The 21838-nt window shown below is 35.4% G+C and overlaps 1 protein-coding gene across 7 annotated transcripts in view; it reads left to right on the top strand.

Moving 5' to 3' along the window:
• The window catches only part of ADAMTS6 (ADAM metallopeptidase with thrombospondin type 1 motif 6), a 158704-nt gene that overhangs the window by 15180 nt on the left and 121686 nt on the right, over window positions 1-21838 (top strand). For 6 of the 7 annotated variants that reach the window (XM_069777017.1, XM_069777016.1, XM_069777018.1 and 3 more), the window contains 3 exons: window positions 4963-5180; window positions 5691-5774; window positions 6271-6416. In XM_069777017.1, the coding sequence (XP_069633118.1) occupies window positions 4963-5180; window positions 5691-5774; window positions 6271-6416 (448 nt within the window). The remainder of the gene's footprint in view (window positions 1-4962; window positions 5181-5690; window positions 5775-6270; window positions 6417-21838) is intronic. The other variant, XM_069777019.1, reaches the window with a different exon arrangement.

Here is a 21838-nt window from a genome sequence, read left to right as displayed (position 1 = left end):
GTCTTGTTTTATGCCTGTGTTGTGTACAGTGGTAGAAATGAGCACAGGCTTCCTCAAAATGTGCTATAAATCTACTTTGTTCCCCAACTGCAAAGCATGACTGAGTGACTGAGTATTACAGCTCAATGTTTAGTAAGTGTTCCATCTCATGTGAGGGAATTTGACATACATTAAATGTGTTAGTATTACGATCAGTAATACATTTGGAACTGGAGTTCACATCTATCTTGTTTACAGAGGTTTGTGGTGTTTTGATACTGGCTTTTGGTTCAGTGGGTTAACTTTATTGCATAGTAGTTGAATATGTGATTTACAGGTGCCTTATGGGAAGGGTTATATAGTTTTGATTGAGAGATATTTTCCTTGTAAAGCAGTTTTAACTTCCACAGATACACTTTTCAAGTACTTTTTGGCATGATTTTCACTTGCTTAAACTGAAGCTGAAAACTAACTTCTTGACAACAGCGTGTTCTAATCTTCTCAGTTGTTTATATCTCAGAAATAGCTTGTTCTTTAAAGTTCAGTCCTGGACAGTTGTATTCCCTGATATTCAGTGCACAGGGCAGGCTGACAAATACTAATCTTAAAATAATGTCACTGTTCATGATGTAACTTATTTCAGCTTCTTTTGAAGGTTCTAAGTTCTACTGGCACCGACTGACTAAACTTACAGTACAGATTGTCTACAAATGCCCATGCTTGGGAGACAGTTTTTCTCTGTTTCAGTTAAGTGTGTTTAGGGTATGTCACACTTCATGTATGTAACTTCTGTTTTAGTTTGGAAGACTTATTCCACCTACATGCTTCTAATACTGCAAAACAAGTTTTCTAGCTATTACTGCCTGCTGACTGTAAAATAAGAGTACTAATGTATGGTCGTTTTTAGGGAAAGCTGTCACTTAAGCCTCTTGAAGTAAGTGAAAGGATTATGAAATGTAGGTTGATGCAATTTTTACCATTATTATATCCCTAGAAAAAGAAACGATATTGGCCTCTGTCAGATGTTATCTTCTAGATTAATGCTTAGTCAGTCATTCCTCTCCAAGTGAGGATGAAGCAGTGGCAGCTAGTTTGGCCAGGTTGCATTCAGTCATTCTGTCAGTAACTGTTGAATGGATCATAGGTTGATCAGAGCTATGCATCCTGCAAGCATTTTTTGTGAAACATGCAGTAATCTTTAGCATTTATTCCTTTGTATATTTGATGCTGCTGTTGTTCTTGTAAGCTCCTGTGCATTTCCTGAGCTTTCATATCTGTCACTTCCAGAAGTCCTTAATTATTAAAATACTAAAGCACTGCTTTTTTTAAAGCCTGAGACTACTATCAATCTCATTGATCTCAGTTTCTCCTTTTCCTGTTGTTCTGTATACTGCTTCCACTCCATGCAAATTTCTGAAAAAATTTACTCTTCCCCAGAACCCCAAGGTCTTACTTTTCCAGATGACGTTCTCTTTTAGTGTTCTCCTCATGGGTACCAAAACCTTTTAAACTCGTTTTCTGAGCACTGTTGCAGCTTTATCCCAAAGTGACATGGCATCTAAAGCATCCCCCAGAATACCTAAACAGTAAAATAAAATATTAATTTTAAGTTTCACAGCTTTCAGACTCTAGGACCCAAGTTTACAGTAATCTTTGGGGCATTTGACTTGTTTTGGAAGTTTTGAGCAGTCCAATTTTGTGTTCTAAAAAGCAGTTGTAACAAACCTGTAACTGCCTTTTGGCAGTGTATAATTTATTTTGCCTGGAGACTGATTTTAGCTTTACCTTCAGAACATTTTTGCCAGTATAATATGGTGGGAGGATTCTGCTTGTGTAGCTGTGCCACTATTAAAGGTCTGGCAAGTTTCCCCTGCTGTAATCTAGACCTAAATTTATTGTGTACTTGTTCTGTATCGGGGAAGTGGTTAGGATTTTGAAGTGTTGATAGAGACGAGGAGTGTTATTTCTGATGTTTCAGAGAGAAATTGCAATGATTGGTAGAAAGTGAGGTGGGCAATTTGGTGAAAGATTGATCAGAATTGGTTGGGATGAGCAAGTGATGGACTACTTCATAGTAGAATTATGGTGGCTAATACAAGAGAAGAATTGGAGAGGCAGGGAGATTCAGATAAGAACATGGGATAGATTTTCATAACCTAAACTAGATTTTAAGCAGTTAGGCATAAGAACATTTAAAAACCGAAAAATGTTAAATTACTATTTCATGTATGTATCATCACCCAGTTAACTATGCTTTGTTAAATATAGTTGAAATTGTTAAGGCCTTGGTAAGAAGTTGGCCACCGTCCAATTTCAATTGCTTCAATGGGATTTGAGGCCACTGGGTTACCTTGCAGAATGCTGTGTTTGGACAGGATTGCGAAACAACAAAAGTTGACATGTGAAAACTGCGTAGTGGCAGATTATTTAGGGATGGCTCTACTATGTCCTGCTTTATGTGGTGGTTTTACTCATGCCAGACTTTACAGTCGGTGTATTCTAAAATGAAAAAATGCTTATGTATACATTAAATGATGGTGTTAAAACAGTAGGAAAAAACCAGCACATAATGCTTTGCTTCAAAATATTCCCATAGTTGCAACTTACATAAGTAGCTTTCTGTTGATTTTGAGATCTTCTGTTTGTGTTCTCTCCTCTCTCTCCACCTTCACACTCACCTAACATCTTTAAAGGACTGAATTAGGAAAACTTGGGTACCATAATTGTGAACTCCATGTCTACACACGTTTGGATTTCTTTCCATTTGCAATTTAAAACCTAATTCCCTGCATTTGTAATCATTATTTTGGGATTAATTACAGTGTTTTTCTGTAGGTTTTTTTTCCTTTCCATTTTTGCTTTTTTTTACTTCCCAGTAGCTATGTTTGATGTTAATGAAGTTTTAATCTTTTTCTTTTTTTAATCTAGGAATATGCTGGAAAAATGACATAACTTGCCACAGAAGTATTTTTAAGTGTATTGCAAACTTTTATTGACATGTTCTAGCTTTTTAAAGAAAATTCAGTCAGCATTATTTAGTGTTTTTAAGTAAAACAGCATAAGCATTGATAGATCCTGGAGTGTGAGCTTAAGAACTCAGGCTTGTTTCCAGCTTTCCCATTACTTTGAGACCAGCTGAAGCCTAAGCTTCTCATCTGATAAGAAAAGGAGAAATGTTTGTTTTTGTGAAGTCTTCTGAGACCTTTGTTTGAAAGATGCTATCAAGATGAGTACAACATCATCTTTTCTTTTTTTCTCTGAAAGTTTTCTGCATGAGCTCATCAGCTTTCAAATGTTTAGAATAGATTTGCATCTTTGAATGAAAAATTAAGAATGAATGTGGAAGCAGTGTTGCATTTCTGAAGTACATCTAGCACTCCAAGAGCATCAGAAATCCTCAAATGTCACCATTTGTTATTTGAAAATGAAGAGTGGATTTTTAAAAATTTTAGTACAGAAGCTGTCAGAGAAAATTCTAGACATTCCTAAATCAGTGCTTAAGTGAGATGAAAGTCTTTGAACAATTAAAACAACTTTGAATTTCCTACAATAGAGATGAAAACCAGAGAGAAGCTTAGTATTCATTATTGAATCCTCAACAGGCTTTAATACTTAATACCATTTTTTTAGGATGGATTATACCCATTGCAGAACGAGGAGAATTTTGTTACTGACATTTTTTCAACTGCCAGGTTTATTTTCATTTTTTGACTTTTCTAAAATATGCACCTTTTAAAGCCAACACTGTGGCCTCAAAAATTGTGAAACACTGCAACAGTGGGAATGCTGAAGCTTTATATTCCTGGTTTTGTCCTGAACATACATTCTTTGCGTGTAGTTATTGCTCTTTGAAAATAGCATGCTTAGTTAATTGCATGAAGCATTGCTTTTTCATGGAAGGTACTGGTCCTATCTCAACTCATCCTAGCTGAACCAGTTTTAGTAGAGGTAAGGATGCATCTCAGAAATTGCTCCCTTGAGCAGTCCTGTTCAGACAATTATAAAAGTGTCTAACTGTTACCTTTATTATGTTCATCCATAACTAGCAAGAATAGCTTAGATATTTTGAAATCCTACTTAGGTAAAACCAGACTAACAATATACTTTGATAAACTTAAGGCTGACATCTCTGTGGGCCTTTGTGGAAAAGAGATATTTAATACACACAAAAATGCCAGTTTTGCAAGGAAGGGCAGGTACAATTTTGTCCTGAGGACAGGAATTCAAATTCAAATTAAGCTTGTAGTGTTTGTTTTGCTGATAATTACAGCTGCTTGCATTTTTAATAATCAATCTCTTGCATGCAATAAATTTTTTTCCATATATTTACATGAAACAAGTACAGGAATCAACATATTGGAATTAAAATTAGTGTTAAAAATAACTATTGCAATTATCTCATGTTAGGCCATTTTAAGCTTCCAATTATAGCTAATTCTTGAGGCAGATAAAACATAATCTGATAGCTTTCTGAAGAGAAAGTTAATTTATTTGGCCCAAAACCCATTAGGCATGTAAGCATAATTGCCTGATAATTAGAGTTTCACAGGAGGGAAAAAGCTTTTTTTGGTGCCTTATCAGCGAGTTTAATTCCTTAGTATATTTTGATATCTTTTACCTTAATTTTGAGTATTTGGTTACCAGTACGTGTCTTCCAAATGTTACAGCTGTCTTGTTCTTACCTTTAAAATTCTGAAGTGTGCTTGTGGTTATTTACAACTAATTTTAGTATTAACATAGATGTGCAGAATATTATCCTAAGTCAAGTTAAGGAGAATTGAGAATATTAGAACTCGAAGTTGGTTTTGCATTATATAAGTATTTTAAAATAAAAAAAGTTTAGATAATGAATTTAATTTTTTTTTGCCTCAAGAAAGACTTCATTTTAGAAGCTTGAAGACAGTAATCTCAACATAGAACAGCTGCATTTGAATGACTTTTACTAGTGACCCCTCTGAAGTGTTGAATTATTTTGGTTCCTAGAAGACCTCACAAGAAGTGGTAAACCTTGGTGGATGAGTGATGCATCTGCTTTTCCAACTTCATTTCCAGTCAATGACACGTTAAGTAGTCATAGTCGACAGAAGAGATCAGTAAGCCTTGAACGGTTTGTGGAAACGCTGGTAGTAGCAGACAAAATGATGGTGGGATACCATGGTCGCAAAGACATTGAACACTACATTTTGAGTGTAATGAATATTGTAAGTTTCATCCCTCTCTGTGTTCATATCAGTATGCATGTACCGAAATGATAAAGCAACTAATGAATGAAGCTTTAAAATATGTGTCAGCTTGCAAGAATTACTAGTTGAAATATGGCAAATGTTAGCATCGTGGGAAAAATGCAGTACTGTGTCTGTCAAGAAGTACACTGTGATTACTTTTAAATTGCTTGTCTTTAATTTTAAATTCATATGATTACATTTAGATTATACAATTCTGTTCTGTTTAAGTCAAGAGTCTAAATGCTCCTTGTGCTGGATGAATTATGAAACAAGGTATAAACAGTTTTGATTGAGAAGTGTGACCCAAGAAGTTTGTTTTACTGAATGGTCATTTTTTGGTCCAAAAATAACTCTTATTCAGGTGATAATTATAATTAACATTATGAAATTACACTGAATGAGAAAATAGGTTAATTTTTAACCATTTAGGAAACAAGTAGTGATTCTTGTCTGACTTTGTGCCTTTTCTTATTTTCTGGAGGTCAGGTTGCCAAACTTTATCGTGATTCCAGTCTAGGAAACGTTGTGAATATTATAGTGACACGTTTAATTGTCCTCACTGAAGATCAGGTAAGAGCTGTTGTGCTAAGCTTTATTTCCCTGAAATACAAGTTACATTATTCTGTAACATAGATTTCATTTAATTATTGCTTGAAATGGCTGCATCTGAGTACAAAACCTATGTTGTAATCTTTCCCTACTTTAATCAAGATGAAACAGTTCAAAGGAATATTTCTCATTTATCATCTCAAAGATATCTGTTCTTACTTCAGGTGAATATTAATACACCTTCGGGGATGTCAGTTTTATTTTTAGATCTGTATTTTGATATTCTGATTTTTTTGTATTGACATAATCATTATTAAAGTTGGAGCAGAAAGAATGCCTGTTCAGTAATACACAGCTGAACTTGGGGTCAGATTTTACAGAGATAAAATTTGGCAAGAAGAGTTTATTCCTAGAAACCACTGCTTCTAATTATAGTCCCATTTTAGTTTTCAAAAGGCTTAACAACTGACCTTAGTAATTTGTTTGGAACATTTCTGGTATGCATGTTGTATTGCAGCCAAACTTGGAGATAAACCACCATGCAGACAAGTCCCTCGATAGCTTCTGTAAGTGGCAGAAATCCATTCTCTCCCACCAAAGTGATGGAAACACCATTCCAGAAAATGGGATTGCCCACCATGATAATGCGGTTCTTATTACTAGGTATGGTCATTATAAGTATTGTGTTTATTTTATTTTATTTCTGTAGCTTTGTTGTTCTTACCAGAGAGAGAGAGAGAGAGAGGCTAGTTGTAAAGTAATATAATTGGTAGGTAATCTTAAGAGGAGGAGAATAAATAGATGGCTTGTCTTGAATATATCGGACTGTTAAACTGCAGATTAAGAATTTGGAAAAGTAAGATCTGCAAATTACTTTCTGCTTCTGTTATTTTTACTTCATAATTGCCACAGATGGATCCTATTGAACGTTTTATACTTCATAATTGAAGATAATTCATAAGATTATGGAGAACAAAACAGTATGGGAAATGTTTTGTTAACCATACATGTTTTTTATAAGAATTTCAAGCCAGAACCTCAACTACTGTAATAGTAATTTCTGCTGAAAAACAGGTTCTTGCAGATTCAGGCAATGTGAGAATCTGCTCTGTAGCTGTTTTGATTTATTATGCTTAAGATGAGAACTGACAGTTTTAATAGGTAGTTTCAAAGCCTGCATATGTCCCCATTTGTTTGGTTCTATTCCACCATTACTGTGATAAATTCAACAAAGCTTGCACTGTAATCTTGCAATCCTGATAAACGTATTTCTGTTCGTCCTTTGTAGTTATGGGTAGGCAACTGTACTGTATTAGGAGACCAGTTTCCCCATTGTTTAAGGACACTATTCATTCTTTTCTGTTTCCTTGAAATAGCAGCGGGTGCAGCAGCACTGATTTGGATTAGGATCTTTTTATTATAGCTTCTGCTTTCCAGGACAAATTCTGTACTACTTTGTGACCTATTTGTGGAGTCATTGTGTTCACTGCAGAAAATGTTTAAATAGTGATTAAAATAATGGATCTTTTCTGGAATTTTGCATAAAAGGTGTAAAAGTGGCTGGGTTTTTTTTGGATGAGTGTTTTTAATTGGCTTTGTTTTGTATAAGGAACAATATTTTGAGAGGAAAGAAAAGCTGATGAAACACTTTTATGTATTTTTGCATTCATATTTCAAATATAATTGTTACATGTGGTCATTAATACAACATAGTAACAATTGGAATGATTAAATGCCAGAGTGATTTAGAGAGCTGTTATAGTCCAAAAAGTTCTAAAAAAAAAAAAAGTCTCTAATAAAAATAAATGGAATTGCATTCAAAATAAAACAGTTACATTCTAAGATCTTGATTTTTCACAAAGGCCTTCGTTTATGCTCAATTTTTTATATACAAGTAATTCCTTCACTAGGGCTGCTCACGTGAGATTAAATACATCGTTACAGCTGTGCTACACATCAAGCTTTTACTGGTATAATTTAGGCAGTGAGTGAAAAAGCATAATCCATAGGTGGTATGGTTGTGTCAGTTGAAGCCCCCCAATATGTAGATATAAGCTGCATTGGCAACACTGTATTTTTACTGTTATGGCTGAATAACTTGATGTTTTGTTAGTGTTATTCTGGCACTGCAAAACACAGTTGTTTATTTTCTTTCACTGTTGTGCTTCAATAAATTTTATTACTGTATGTTCTGTACTGGCTTCCCTGTTCTGGTAGGATGTTCCCAGCATAGTTACGAACAGTTCTGTGTTCCAGACAAAGGCTTAAGCCAGTGCTAACTTGCAAGGCCTTTAACTGCAAAAGGAGCAAGTTTTCAGAGCATGTGAATAATACCCATTGAAAATTAACTTTTTAACTTTTAAAAAGGACATCAGAGTTATTTTTATAACTTGCAAGTTTAGTGCTAAGAAGTTTACACTTCTAAGTATATGCCTATATTTTACATCAACAAAGTGCCTCAGTGTAGTGTCTTGAGGCTAGTAATATCTACCTTTACAAAGCACTGCTGAACTTTTAAGTTCAGTTATATATGCTTTCACGACAGAATGCTTGTATTCATTTATTTACTATAATAATTGTAATTTATAAAAATAATCCCAAAAGCTACACTAATCAATTTTGAATGGATTAATCAGGCTTTTACTGAAACTGCTGGCTATTCTGGCTCTTAGTAATAAGTGAGCATGTGTGAGGAATGGATTTTTCTTCTTTACATTGGAATGAGTAAAGATAAATCTATATTAGTATAAACATGTAAATCCATTAACTTTAAACAATTCTAAATTAATTACTGAAATGATAACATGCTTGTTCTCATTCTATTTTGGATCTCTCACCTGAGGAACCAGAGTTAATGCATTACATGTGAAAGAGGAGGGTATAGCTACAGTGCTTTAAACTCCTAAAGTGTTGGAGAGGTCTTTAATAACCTTTTCTACCTGAAGGAATTTGAGCCTATACTAGCAAATATTAAGTTATTTTTTAGCCACTGTAATAGTGTTTTGAAAGCAGTTTCCTGAATCTGTGCCACTGATGCTACTCTGCTCTGTATGGGCTAATTACATTTTCATTGAATTTGACACTGGAACCATTTTTGGTCATTGTGTGTGTTACTATCTTATGGAAAGTAGGAAGGTTTCAGTTCAACCTTCTGAATAGTTTTGTGTTGATCAAAACCAGATTTTTCAGTAACTAACTGATGTATTTGAAAGTATTACCTAGTCCTAGCTGAGTATTTTAAGTTTGCAGCTACAACAATCTCTATCTGAGAAGTGGGACAAAGTTGTTAAGAAGAGGAGTCATCATCTTCATCCTTGCAAATGAAGACAGCACCTCAGCTTTTCTTAGCAACAGATGGCTTTCCTCCATGATCCTTTCAAAGATGGCATGCTCTGATCTGGGAAAAAAACAGTATTAAGGGTGCTGATTCCTTAGGGGTGTCTGCTTGACCGATGTAGACAGACTTTTGTACTCTAAATTAGCTGTATGCTAAAACCAGGTAACCTTACTGGCATGGAGGTATGCTAAACTAATCTAGGAGACCCATGGAGATGTGACCATGCCTGCTAAGCCACTGGTGTTTGGAGAAGAGCCTAGCTGTGTTCACTGTGCCTGGTATATGGGCTTCTCTGTCATGGGCCTGTAGGTAGTCTGCAGAACTTACTTTACTAAGTGGGTAGGGGATTGCAGAAAACTTCTTAGCTGGTAATAAAAAATAAGGCAGGTAAGAGACTGCCCCAAGAGTGTGATTCCCAATCAGAAGAGCAAAATTGTGGTGATGGAAATATGATATTACTTGCACAAATATGGTAACAAAAATAATGTGCATTCTTAACTCACTGTGGTGAGTATTGGGACTGGTTTAGCTTCTTTAATCCTGCCTGACTTTATGCTGTAGGCATAAAAATGATAACTAGCAGGAACATTTCCTGATACTATTGTGAGCAGAAGCATCTTCCTTCAGTTTCACTGGGGAGCCTTTGAGCGTCCCTGCAATTAGTAAGAACTAGATAACCTTCTTATAATGGGAACTCTGGGGTAGGTAGTAGGCCTTAGAGGGCTTATTACAGACTCTCGGCATATTGGGTGACTTTGTATAACAAGAACAGCAATTACCCAGACACTGATAATACTTTTATGTATGTTACTGTGCTTTTGCTTTCTTTTATTAATTTACAGAACTTTTGTTTGTATTTTCTGAGTCTTAAGTGCTTAGTGTTATTTCAAGATAAGACTGTGACTGAATTAATGCTCTATAACAATAAGACCTGTTTTTTTGTATAGTGCTCATTCTTCGAAATTTCACCTAGAATTTTTCTGTTGGAGATGGTATTTAAGCCTCAGACTTTAATATTTTATCCTGTAATTGTCCAAATTGGGTTCTTGGGGGCACATGAAAGTAAAATACTAAGCAGACAGGTTTTGATGATGAAGCTGATTAATAGTGTAATGCTGTTAAGACAATGTCTTTCTTTTTTTTTCCATTAAGTGACTTTGACTTTAGATAAATCTAGTGAATCCTTAAAATCCTTTGTACTACAAATTAATAAATGTAGGAGAAAAACTTGTATGATTCTCTTATCTCAAGTCTTTTTGTAGTCTTTGCATTTGGTTCTTGTATTCCTGCATTACGGATGTGATAATCTCACTTTTTAGCACAATGTTTACTTCTCAGATTTGTCATTTTAAGACTCAGTGTAAGTTCTGAGAATCTCTGTATATTCTCACTTGTGCATCCCATCCCCAGTGTAGAAGTATGTTAGCCTTTTTGAAGTCAGTTCTTGAAGTTCAGCAAATTGCTGATTTTTTTTTTTTTTTAACTTCCATTGGTAGCCTGCTTCCTCTTTTTGTTACTTTACCTTAAAAACAGAAAACTTCAGAGGTCACATGTATGCTATGGTATTGTTACTTATTTTTGAAGAATACTTAACCCAGCTTCACTTCCATTTCAATCAATTGCTTCCTTCTCTTCATCTTACAGATCATAAAGTAGGAATAACGGAACTCCTCAGCAATAATACCTTGGTTAACTTGCAAGCATATACATTATGAACAAAACTATTCCTTGTCCTGTGCCCCTGCACAGAATGGTAAGGGCCAGAGGTTTGCATTCTAGGTTATGCTTTGTAGCAGCAGTGGAGGAGAAGATGACAAAATTTTTAAAAATACCTTTTTTTTTTAAACACCCTGAGTTCTCTAGTACTACATTTCTATATAGCTCAAGATGGTTAGTTTGATTTGTCCGGGTACTAAATAGTTGTTTTTCCAAATAATGTGTGACTGACTCTGTAAACTTTGCAGCAATGGAGTCTTTGCCTCCTGGGAGGGGAGATCCAGAGCTATTCATTTGCGTCCTGGTATGTCAGTAGATCAAGTAAAAGGCATTCCAAACAGCCCATAGAGAGGAAAGTTTCAGGGGGAAGCTGAGATGCCTGTGTGTATCTCTAAAGGGGCAGAACTTGGTCTTTGAGATACAAATGTTTTAAACAGAGAAACATTTGAAACCTTACTTGCTTAAAGAGATAGTACTTCTTAAAAGTTGTTGCATGAAATGTCATCTGTTGGTAGCATCACATATCGAGAGTTTGGTTTGTATTTTTTTAAAAGAAACCCAAATCCACTATGCTTGACAAAAGCCTCAAGATCTCTTTTGATGTAGCTACAGTCCTTTTATAGGAACATAACTGATTCCATGCAAAAAACTTCATAAAGTTTTAGTTTTGAGACTGTAAATTTGCACCCTCCCCACCTGGTACTCTGTTAGAGGTGCAGTTATGTAGATACAGCTTCTGAAATTAATGACTTATAATATTTTGAAATACAAAAACTTTTACTTGGATTGGAGTCCACTTGTGTTAGTTTTACGAGTGGTTTACTGCTTTAGCAACAATTTATTCCACAGCATCACTGATGTTGTCTGTTAGAGGAATCTTTTATTTTCTTGAATAAAGAATCGGGGCCATAAGATGTTTTTATCGATTAAGCCAAATACAGCTCAATTTGTAGTTTCGACTGGTGTCAGTAAAAGTGATCAGTACCACAGAAGGTATAATTTTTCTATTTCTCTTGGTTTTAAATGGGCTTGTACATATTAATTTTTGTGAGACAGTGAGTGAGCTCTCTCTTAATACAGAGTCTTGTATTTTTGCCAGGTACCAATACATTTGTAACTCAGTAAGTGTATTGCTAAGCAGTGTGGTATGGCTGCTGTTAGCATTAACCCTGGTATTAGTATGCGACATTTCTCTAGCAACACTGCTGAAGCCAATATGGGAGGCATTAGCATTAGTACACAGTTGGTGGATTTTTAAATCTTTACAGGAGAGAAATTTTACAGAACTGGTTTGTTTATTGTATATGTACAAGATTAACTTCACAGTGCTTCAGTTAGTTGTTGCCTCATTCATGTGCCCTCATGGGTCAAGTATACTCCCTTTCATATGTCCGTGAGATATGCATCCCCTGTGCAGGCTGGTGCTGCCAGTTTTTCTAAGGGGGCAGAACGTACGTGTATATGGCAGCAATCCTAAACTCCTGTAAATCTTGTGGTTCATAATCTAAAGAACTGCAATGTTTCTGGCATTGCTGTAGATACTTGAGAGAGGCAAAAAGACTCTTGTTTCATTTTGCATACCTGTGTAGAGCTGACCACAATCATGCCTTTCATTTTTTAATAACATTAAGGGGTTTTAGGCAGCCAGGGATGATTTTGTAGTTGTATCGTCCCAATAACAGTCCTAAAAGGAAATGTATTTTATGGACACAGTTGCCCTTCTGCGTATCAGTTGCTTGTAGGTTAGTAATAATACTTTTATTCTATAATAGCAACTAACATTTCCCCATCAGGTTCTGTACTAGTGAGGTAGGCCTGCCAGGACTCTGCAGTCTTTCCTCCTGCAGGTCTAAGATTGTTATGCTTCTTTTCTGAGGCACTTTTCCACTTTTTTTTTCTGGGCTTCTTAACTTGTTGCAAAGACTTCTTTTCTATACAAGGCACTCTCACGTTGCTCTGTCAAGACAATTTCCTAGCCTTGTCCAATAAATGTGCACATCCAGAGGATTTCTGTTCCCATGAAGCCTTGTCTCTGATCCTCATCCTGTGGTTTCTTCCTCCATTAATGAGAAGGGCTCCAATTTCAAGAAGTAATTCTGATGTCAGTTTTATCTGTTAGCTTCTTAGTTCCTTGACTCTTAGTCCACTAAGCAGTTTTCACCCTTGTTTTTTATGCAGCCTTTCAGCTTGGTCCACTGGAGTTCCTTGCAGTGAATTTAAGCCCCTGACAGGAGGCTGTTTTTCCTTAGCTGATTTTTGTGCAAAAATTGTAAGATTGTCCATTGACTTAGTGTCTTGGAGACCATGTGTGTAAGATTGCTCCTCTGAGAGAGAGGGTCGAAAAGCTGAGATGTATATGTTGCCCGTACTGCCTGTCTCCACAGATACTTAAAATGCGAGGAGACTGCTTTCCAAATAACACAAAATTCCCCATGCCTCTGTTTTCAGGGAGTTAAAGGGGTGTAAGTGAATAATCTATCTGCCTACTCAAAATGACACATTTGGAAAAAAACCCAAACAAACTTGAAATGTACTAGGACTCTGCTACAGCAGATTGAGGAAAGTAAGGTATTTGATGTTGTTCGCATGGTGCTTTGCATAATAGGAATATTTGTACCAGGGTTTCTATACATGATATGTTCTTTGCACTCCTTTTTAGACTCCTGCTACTGACCACTGACAGAATCAGTATGTTGCTAGGTATGGCACTGGTACCACAGTTCTTATATTCTTACTCTTGTGTCAAAAAGATTTTGTGGGTCTTCACTATCCTGAGGCATATTCTTTGGAATGACTACCCTAAGATTGACAAAAAAGAGGTTGTGGCTGAGAGATGAAGCATAGTAACTGTGAACCATTACAACAATACAGGGTCTCTGTGTGTAGATGATTTATTTGCTTTAGATACATACAGGTCTAGGGCTATGTTCTAAGATTGCAAGCCCTGCATGTTCAGTGGGGGGAAAAAACATATACAAAGATTTCAGTGGAGAATTCTGCTTCATCGATTTTCTGTCTTTTCTTGTGACCTGAGAGGTTGTAGGCTCTGAAATGATGGTAGAAAATTAAACACAGGCAATAGAGAAAATTACAAAATATTTGGGAATTAATAAAATCAATTGGCATGTTATATAATTCCTCTTTATGTGACAGTTATACACTTACTTTTTGGGTGGGGTTTTTTGTTCCCCCACCCCACATTAACAGAATAAGGCTTGAAATGTTGCGCAGGTTTCCACCCTCAGCTGTGAATTTGTTGGGGATTTTGCGGAGAGGAGGTTAGTGTCAATTGTAACTTTAAAATATGTTCCTAGATTTTGTAGCTGAAAGGAATCAAATAGACTCTGTGGGATTTGAGGAAACTCACATGGAACAATAAAGTAGCTAGAATGTGAATCTGAAAAACTGCTGATTGCATGGCAAATGTCAACCAGCAGGTGATTTGTGGCTAATTAACAAACACGCTGTGATAGTTGAATGTTTTCTAATCAATAGAAAGGCTGTTATTTTTAACTTCTGATGACATTAGTTGACACTTAGTTTATAGATGGTTAGTTAGAAGACGTGTATTCAGATTCAGTTTATAAAATTTGAGTCTGTGATGGTGGAAGGGTGGAAAAGGTATAAGGTATACCCAGAGTTTGCCTAATCCATTCCAGATGGACAAAATGTGTTCAAAATGTGTTTTATTTAATATCAAATCCAGAAGAGTGACCGGTGTCATGGAGTAAAGCTCAGACTTTCATGCTCTGACTGGAGACTTCAAGTCTGAAAGCTGTTTTAATTTTTTTGGTAGATTGATTGAAATACTTGATGCTGAGTAAAAAGACAAATAACATACTCCTATCTCAACTGAAGACAGAAATTTTGAGTGTACTCCCACAAACATCTCTTAAGATGTGCTCACTCACTGGAACTGGTTACACACCTAATGATTTCCTGAAATGGAAAACTTGAGAGTATCTACCAGCACACAACGTGGGCAGTGCAACTCCTTACTGCCCCCAGTTAAAGTCTTTCTTTAAAGGAGGCAGTGAAACCTTCTGTAATTAAAAATGCATTGGGATAAATCCATAAAATACCAAACTACATTTGCTGTTGATAGTAACGTTACATTAATGCCTGCTCTAGTTTATAAATAAAACTTTTCCTTTTACATGCTAGACTTACTACAGAAGAAAAAAATCAATGAAAAATACTTGTGTGCTCTATTTTTTCCCCCTTTTTCTTCTCTAGGCATTTACCTTCTGAGTTGCACAAAGGGTCATAAAACTATTCAAATGATAGTTTTTCCAGGAAATGTTTGGTGGTAATAGTTTGGGATATCTGTTAGAACACTCAGTTACTGCTTGGCCAGATATCTGAGGAAGGGCTTTCTAGCAGTTTGAAATGTCATATTTTGCCTTCTTTTTCATAAAGAACATAGTCTTGTTTAAAAAGGTCTCATTTCTAATTTTTCTTAGTAGTCTGAGTAGAATCCTAGCATTCTTTTTTCTTTTTTTCCCCTCTCTTGCATAAGTAGAATATCAGGGCTGTTGATATTTTCACAACTTACAATGACTGGCATGGTAATACATATGCAAGTGAGTAGCTGTGCTCCTCATTTTAACAATCCAGAAAAACTTATTAGGCCAATTTCTACCCTGGATTTTCACCAATTTTGGATTTTGTCTGCAATCTGTTGCATAAATTCTGTCTCTCACCACATGTGAATGTATGCTACATTTTCATGTTTTCTCCACATTTTAAACATTAGTCTGGTCTACTTAGCTAAACTTTGTAGCTACATTTTATTTGATTGCTTATGTATAAGAATACATTAAAAATGTTCTTTAATTAGGACACACGTTGTAAATTAATTCTTTTAGTGGTAACATCATAGCCATTTAATTTTAGTATTCACTATTCTTCAGTTTCTGCTAGTTTACACCAACCTGTCCAAATGAAGGGCATGATTATTTATGTTTTGAGGTAATGGCAGCATGCCCATTATTTCAGTAGGATCTGGGTAAGATTTGAGTTTGAGTTCATACCTTGTTCATTTTAATTATGCAAATAGTCATGTAAATCCTAAAGCGAGTACTGTTTGTTCCAAGCTACTTAATAACTCTTTGAAATATTTTGCAGCTTTAAAATGTGGATTAATGAAGTTAGGTGCATGAGTGTCTTAAGCTTTTTTAAATTAGGGATGGCATTTTGTCTGAAGTTGTACCAATTTCTATATTAAATTCACTGCTTTTATAAACACCCATTATGCATAGAAATAGATCACTTCCTAACTAATTTTTAAGTATATTCAGTGTGTTAAAACTATTTTCCAAAGTGATTAGCACTAATTACAGGTTAATTTTTTTTTTTTTTTTCTTGCTTGCTTTATTAGTGCACTTACAGCAAAGAAGTGACACTTGAAAGGAAATATCTGGAAATTTTCCAGTCAGAGAACAGGTGTGAATGGGCAGGAGCAGAGGATATTACAGAATCGTCCCAAGTAAAGAAATATGTTGTAGTTCATGTCTGCGGTTGTAGCAGTTCAACTTCCCTTTCATAGCGTATGACAAAATGTAGCTTAAAAGGCTATTAACATCCTGATAGAACTGGATGATGGAGGTGAACTAAAAAAACAAAGTTAAAATTCCATGGTTGAATATTTTGTAATTGCCATGCTGGCCTGATCATGTGTGCTTGGTTAGTTGGTACTAAAATTGATTCTGAAATCCGATCTGCTAAACAACAGATAAAATTCTGCTTTAAACTCAAATGAAATCAAATTCTTTTGGTTTCAACTCAAAATATTTTAATGAATAAGAAATTTGATGAAGAAATCACATTTGTTTACATGTGGTATATTCAGAATTAAATTACCACCTGTGTTGCATTCTCAGTTATTTTTTTTAACATATACTTTTCTAAAGATACATGTTTCACAGTCTTTATTATATGAAGTAAACACTGGAAAATATGGTTGCTGAAATACAAACACTGAGATAACACTGAGAACCAACCAAAATTCTGGTCAAACCATTTATTTTGCAACAGTGTGTGAAGGAATGGTGGCCTGGCCAACTGTAAGGAATTAAATATGAAATTGTAAACACATTTAATGACTAGCAAGTCTTGTGTAGATTTGCTTTCATGCGCTGTATTCCAATTCTTCCTGCCATTGTTTGTTTTCTGTTCCTTTCTGTTGCTGCCACATTGAGCTATTATCAGCAGGTGAAACTGTAGCACATGGGGATAGTCCAAATGGGAATATCCTCAGCAAATACAACAATTTTGCTTTGTTATGCTTTGTATCTTTTACTTATTTCTAGACTTGAAACTCTTTGTACTTTTGACGATTGGGCCTTTCCTAGCTGTATTTCTACTGGCTAAGCTAATACAGGCCAGCAATTACAACATTATCAACAGTGTGAACAAAAAAATCTCTTTTAATGCTGCATAATTGAATATCTTTCTTAGATCACCAGTCATTAATTGTCCATGCATGCACTTATGCAAAATTCTAGACACTCCTAGTTTAAACTCTTAATATACATACCACTATTTATAGTATTTCAGAACTATATTGAAGTAGTCCATGAACACTGTGCAGATAGCCAAAAGCTGTTGTGTGTTCACGGCCAGGGCTTACCACTGTGATTACACTTGGTAGTGGTACCTCAAGCTAATAAATTTAATCAAGAATTTAATTTTTTTTCCCCCCAAATTATCTGCAGTTGTCTTAGTTTAACTGAGTAGTGACTGATCACTTCTTTAACAGGCAATACTCTTATTCAGGCAATTCTGTATGGTTTATAGAGTCAGAATGTTAGTTTGTCAATAGGGATAGGTATTCTAATATTTGATACATTGGCACAGTATTGTGTGTAGGTCCTTTGTACTGAATATTTCCTATGCTTTTCCTCTCTTGCATTTTGTAACTATTATATAGTAAGAGAGAAGTGGCTTTCAATTTTAAGTGCTGTTGAACTAGCCTTGAATGATGGTCAAGATTGGTGTCAGCTATTTATCACAAATAGGAAAATACTCTTTTATTTAAAAAATACTTCTAAGTTAAAGAAGCTTTTTTATATTTAGGTTTTGCATATTATGTATAAACATGAAGTTGTATATAAGTACAACAAATTGTAAAATGAGTAGGGATGTGCCTCCTTTATGTTAACATGTATTATCATATATGGTTAGGATGGAAATTCCAGCAATGTGGTAATTAACAACAGAAAATATTATACCCAGTGAGGGGAGCCCTTGGGTTATGTCAACTCAGACTGCCATGTATGTTGTTGCTGATAATTTGACTTGCAAAGTTGTACCAGTGGTCACTAAATTTTGAGTGCACGTTACAATAGTGAATTTTCTCAATATCATTTTATGTCAGAATTGTTTCTGTTTTTCTCTGATCAGTGGAAGCAAGCTGAAAACCATGACTGAAAATTATTTTGGATGGGTTTTAAGTACCTGATTCATATCTTCAGAATAACTCCTCAAGTACGCTGTACTTACTTTTCTATACAAAGCAAGTAATCTTAACCAGCTAAAACCTACAGAACTCTTTTTTTTGTCACCTTTGCATCTGTCTCTTCTCATCTACTTTTCATCAGCATGGTGAAAGCATTCTTTAATTTGAACCAGAAGTCCTTCTGTACCTTCTTCCCTGTTTTGTCCCTATTTCGGATTAGATAATCATTGTATGTCCTTTCCTACTGAAATAATCTATTCTATTCTTAATGGTTTATAGAAGCTTTCAGTTGAAACAATTTATTCAGGCAAGCACTGAATATACCAGGTGTTTTAAGGTGGAAGTATGTAGTTGTGAACTTAACATTCTTTCGGAGAGAGGGAAGATATTTCTTTTCAGTATGTGTTTGCCTGCCTGAAGATTAAGATTTCCTTTAATATTCTTTATACCACAGTATGAAATGGTGGGTTTTTTTGGTGGTAGCACAATGCAGTGAAATATAATGCATTCTAACTGCAGCAAAGTCACTGTTTGTTACATGTAGCAGTTTTATTTCAGTAAATCAAATATGTTTTTGTGTAATGGAGAAATTGTTCTGACCATTAGAAAAATCCAAAACATAATCTAAAAATATTTTGCTGTTAGGTACCAGCCACATTATACAGTGGGACTTCTTTGTCTGTGAAAGAAGATTTTCATCTTCCTCAGCCTCATCCAAAAGACTTTTCTGCCATCAGAATAATATGTAACTTTATCTTCCTTTGCCTGTGACCTCTATACATTTAACTTCTCTTTTAGTGGTTCTGTTTAGTGAGTATTTACTATGGCTGCAGTCCTGCATTTTGATCTGTAAGTCAAACTCTCATGCTTATGCCAAGTGCCTTAAATATTAACTTGGTTCTGCACAATTATTTATATATATACACACATATATATGTGTGTGTGTGTATATATAAATGCAACTCTGCATGAGTATATCATATTGAGGGAATTTATAGAGGGCAGAGTACTTTCTTAATCTTGCTTACAGGTGATAACAACTAGATTTAGTGTATGGGAGGGAGGGGAAGGAACATGAGAACATTGTGTGTGTGTGCATGCATGCATGGGGAACAACACCCAAAACCTCATTTTCTTTCCACACTTTAAAGCAAATAAACAAAACCCTGTGGATTCCTCAGCCTGAAACGCCTGAGTATCGTTCTTTGAAACTTTAGTACTTAGGACTTATTTTACAATGTCATAGTGTTATTTTTAAAAGGCATTTCTTCCAACTTTGCATGCTTTTTTCCCTGCTGTGCTGATGTGAGTTTATAAAAGTTGTATTACTTGAATTAGAACTAGGAAGGAAAATAAGAATGTTAACAGTACTTTCTTTAAGCCTGCAAAATTATTTTTACTACTTCAGTGATCTAACTTTGAGCTATGCCTTCTGGTAAAGGTCACTGTTCGTGGTCTACTTATATGTTGCAAATGATGTGTGCCATAAGCTTTTCCGTTATCCTTGAGGTTCAGGTGCATCCTCTGCTCCCCTGCTGCATGTTAAAGAGATTCTTCTTCCACACAGATCTTGAATCACTTGTTCCCCAAGTGTCTGGTGCAGCTGTATGGAAGTATTTTCTGTGAGGTGGTCTGGAGCAGTCTTTTGTGGGACTGGTGATACAGATGTGTTTTAGTGTCCTATTTCTAAAATCACCTCATCTGTTGAAATAGAATGCTCTATTGTTAAACAGTTATCTGGAATCACAGACCCATAGCAGTGTAAAATAAATATGTACTTTATAAATATTTTTATTTTTTAAATACTAAGACAATAGATATATAAAAAGCAGTACTTCAGTTAATTCCAAAGGTATGTCACACTTCACATATATATCAAGCTAACAAAGCTGAAGGATTCATCAAGGCTCTTTGGCTGAGAGTTTAGTTCCTGGGACACTCTGTAGTCTCGTGGAAGAATTGGCAATGGGGACTCATGCTCCGCTGTTAAGGATTTTTCTCATTCAAAATTCTTTCCATCCCCATAGGGTATTTCGTTAAGGAATTTCAACCTTTCTGTTGCTAGACCATTGTCTTCACCTTTGGAAATTCTGTTGTCCCTTGATTGGACATAGTTGGAAAGTGTGCAGTCTGTAAAGTCTGTTCAGAGGCTCAGAGGAAAAACATTTTCATACTTAGTAAGAGAATGTGTGGTCCTCATTGTGTGAAACTTCTTCATATAAGTACATAAATTTTGTATTTTGTACACAGTTGTAAATTAATTTGATGCTTGTAAATGGCAAGCATATGATGGAATTTATCAGTGTGTGTTTCAGAGACAAGACACTTTGATAATAGGTTTCAGATGAGCTATTTGCCCAAGATGTCTTTCAGCGTTACTGTGTCAGTGTGTAGTTTTTTCTAGCTCAGAACAAAATACTTAATTTCTGGAATTAGTGTTTCCATTGTATCAAATAGTGCGATTTTTGTAGATAAAGTACTTTGTAAGATGCTAGGTTAAAAACTGGATACAAGTTAAGGAAAAGAGTATAATGAAAAAAAAATTGTGTCTGATAACACAATATCAAAGATACTTGCATGTGTGAAGTGGCAGTTCAGTGTAATATTTGGAGGGAAGGGGATTATAAAGACATAACAGCAAAGGCCGTGACTATCTCATACATGGAAGGCTGGTGCAACTCTGCAAAATGAGGAGGACAGTAGGATTGAAACCTTGACCTTAGTAGAAATGCTTTTACATAAATTATGGTTTACAGCATCAGATGCTGTATTTGTGGGTGTTTCTTTCTTGGCTGTTAAGCATGTGGGCTTGAACTGTGTGGAGAAGAGAATGTTTCTTCCTAAATCACTCATCTGGGATACGTCCAATTCCGCTTTTCTGTTGAATATTATACTAATACAATATTTTAAAATATTTGAGTGTCTTGCAGTTCTCTTTCTTTGGGCCAGAGCTGTTCTGGTTTCATATTGATTTTTGTGCTGTGAACATAGAAAGCTCCAAGTCATATTGATCCAAGTCTTTTTTCAATCCTGAGGAAAGGGATTTTAGATTAGAAGATGGAGAATTAATATATATATATATGTATTTTAGAAATTATTTTTAGCTTGCATTTCTCTACCCAGAAAACTGGATTGTTTGGAGTTGCATAGTATATTTTAAGCATCTTAAGGAACTGTATGCAGTGTAAAAAGTTTGCAATGCTTCTGTGAACCTTTCAAACATAATCTGCCTTTTTCTAATTATTATCAAATAGGAGTGCTTGATCTACTGTGGCCAGCTCACAGTAATATAATTTGAAAGTGACAGCTAATTATTCTTGCCTGTGCGTGTTTACATAACATGTAGGTACTGTCAGCAGGCCAGTTCTAGCCTTTTTGCCTTTGGTATATCTATATTGTATGTCTAAGATCTCCCCATTCATAAACAGCAGGCTGTCTCCTTTCTCCTCAATTGCCCTAGGCTGAGATAGACCGTTTTCTTCTTGCAGTAGGCCAAACCTCCCTTCTAGCCTGCTAGCTATTTTGTTATGACCTCTTTCACTTAATCGGTGTAAAGAGTTTCACTTGCATATG

Source organism: Haliaeetus albicilla, chromosome Z, assembly GCF_947461875.1.
Source record: "Haliaeetus albicilla chromosome Z, bHalAlb1.1, whole genome shotgun sequence".
Classification (NCBI taxonomy): domain Eukaryota; kingdom Metazoa; phylum Chordata; class Aves; order Accipitriformes; family Accipitridae; genus Haliaeetus; species Haliaeetus albicilla.
The sequence above is the reverse complement of the archived record's forward strand: the minus strand, read 5'-3'. Positions and strand labels throughout refer to the sequence as shown.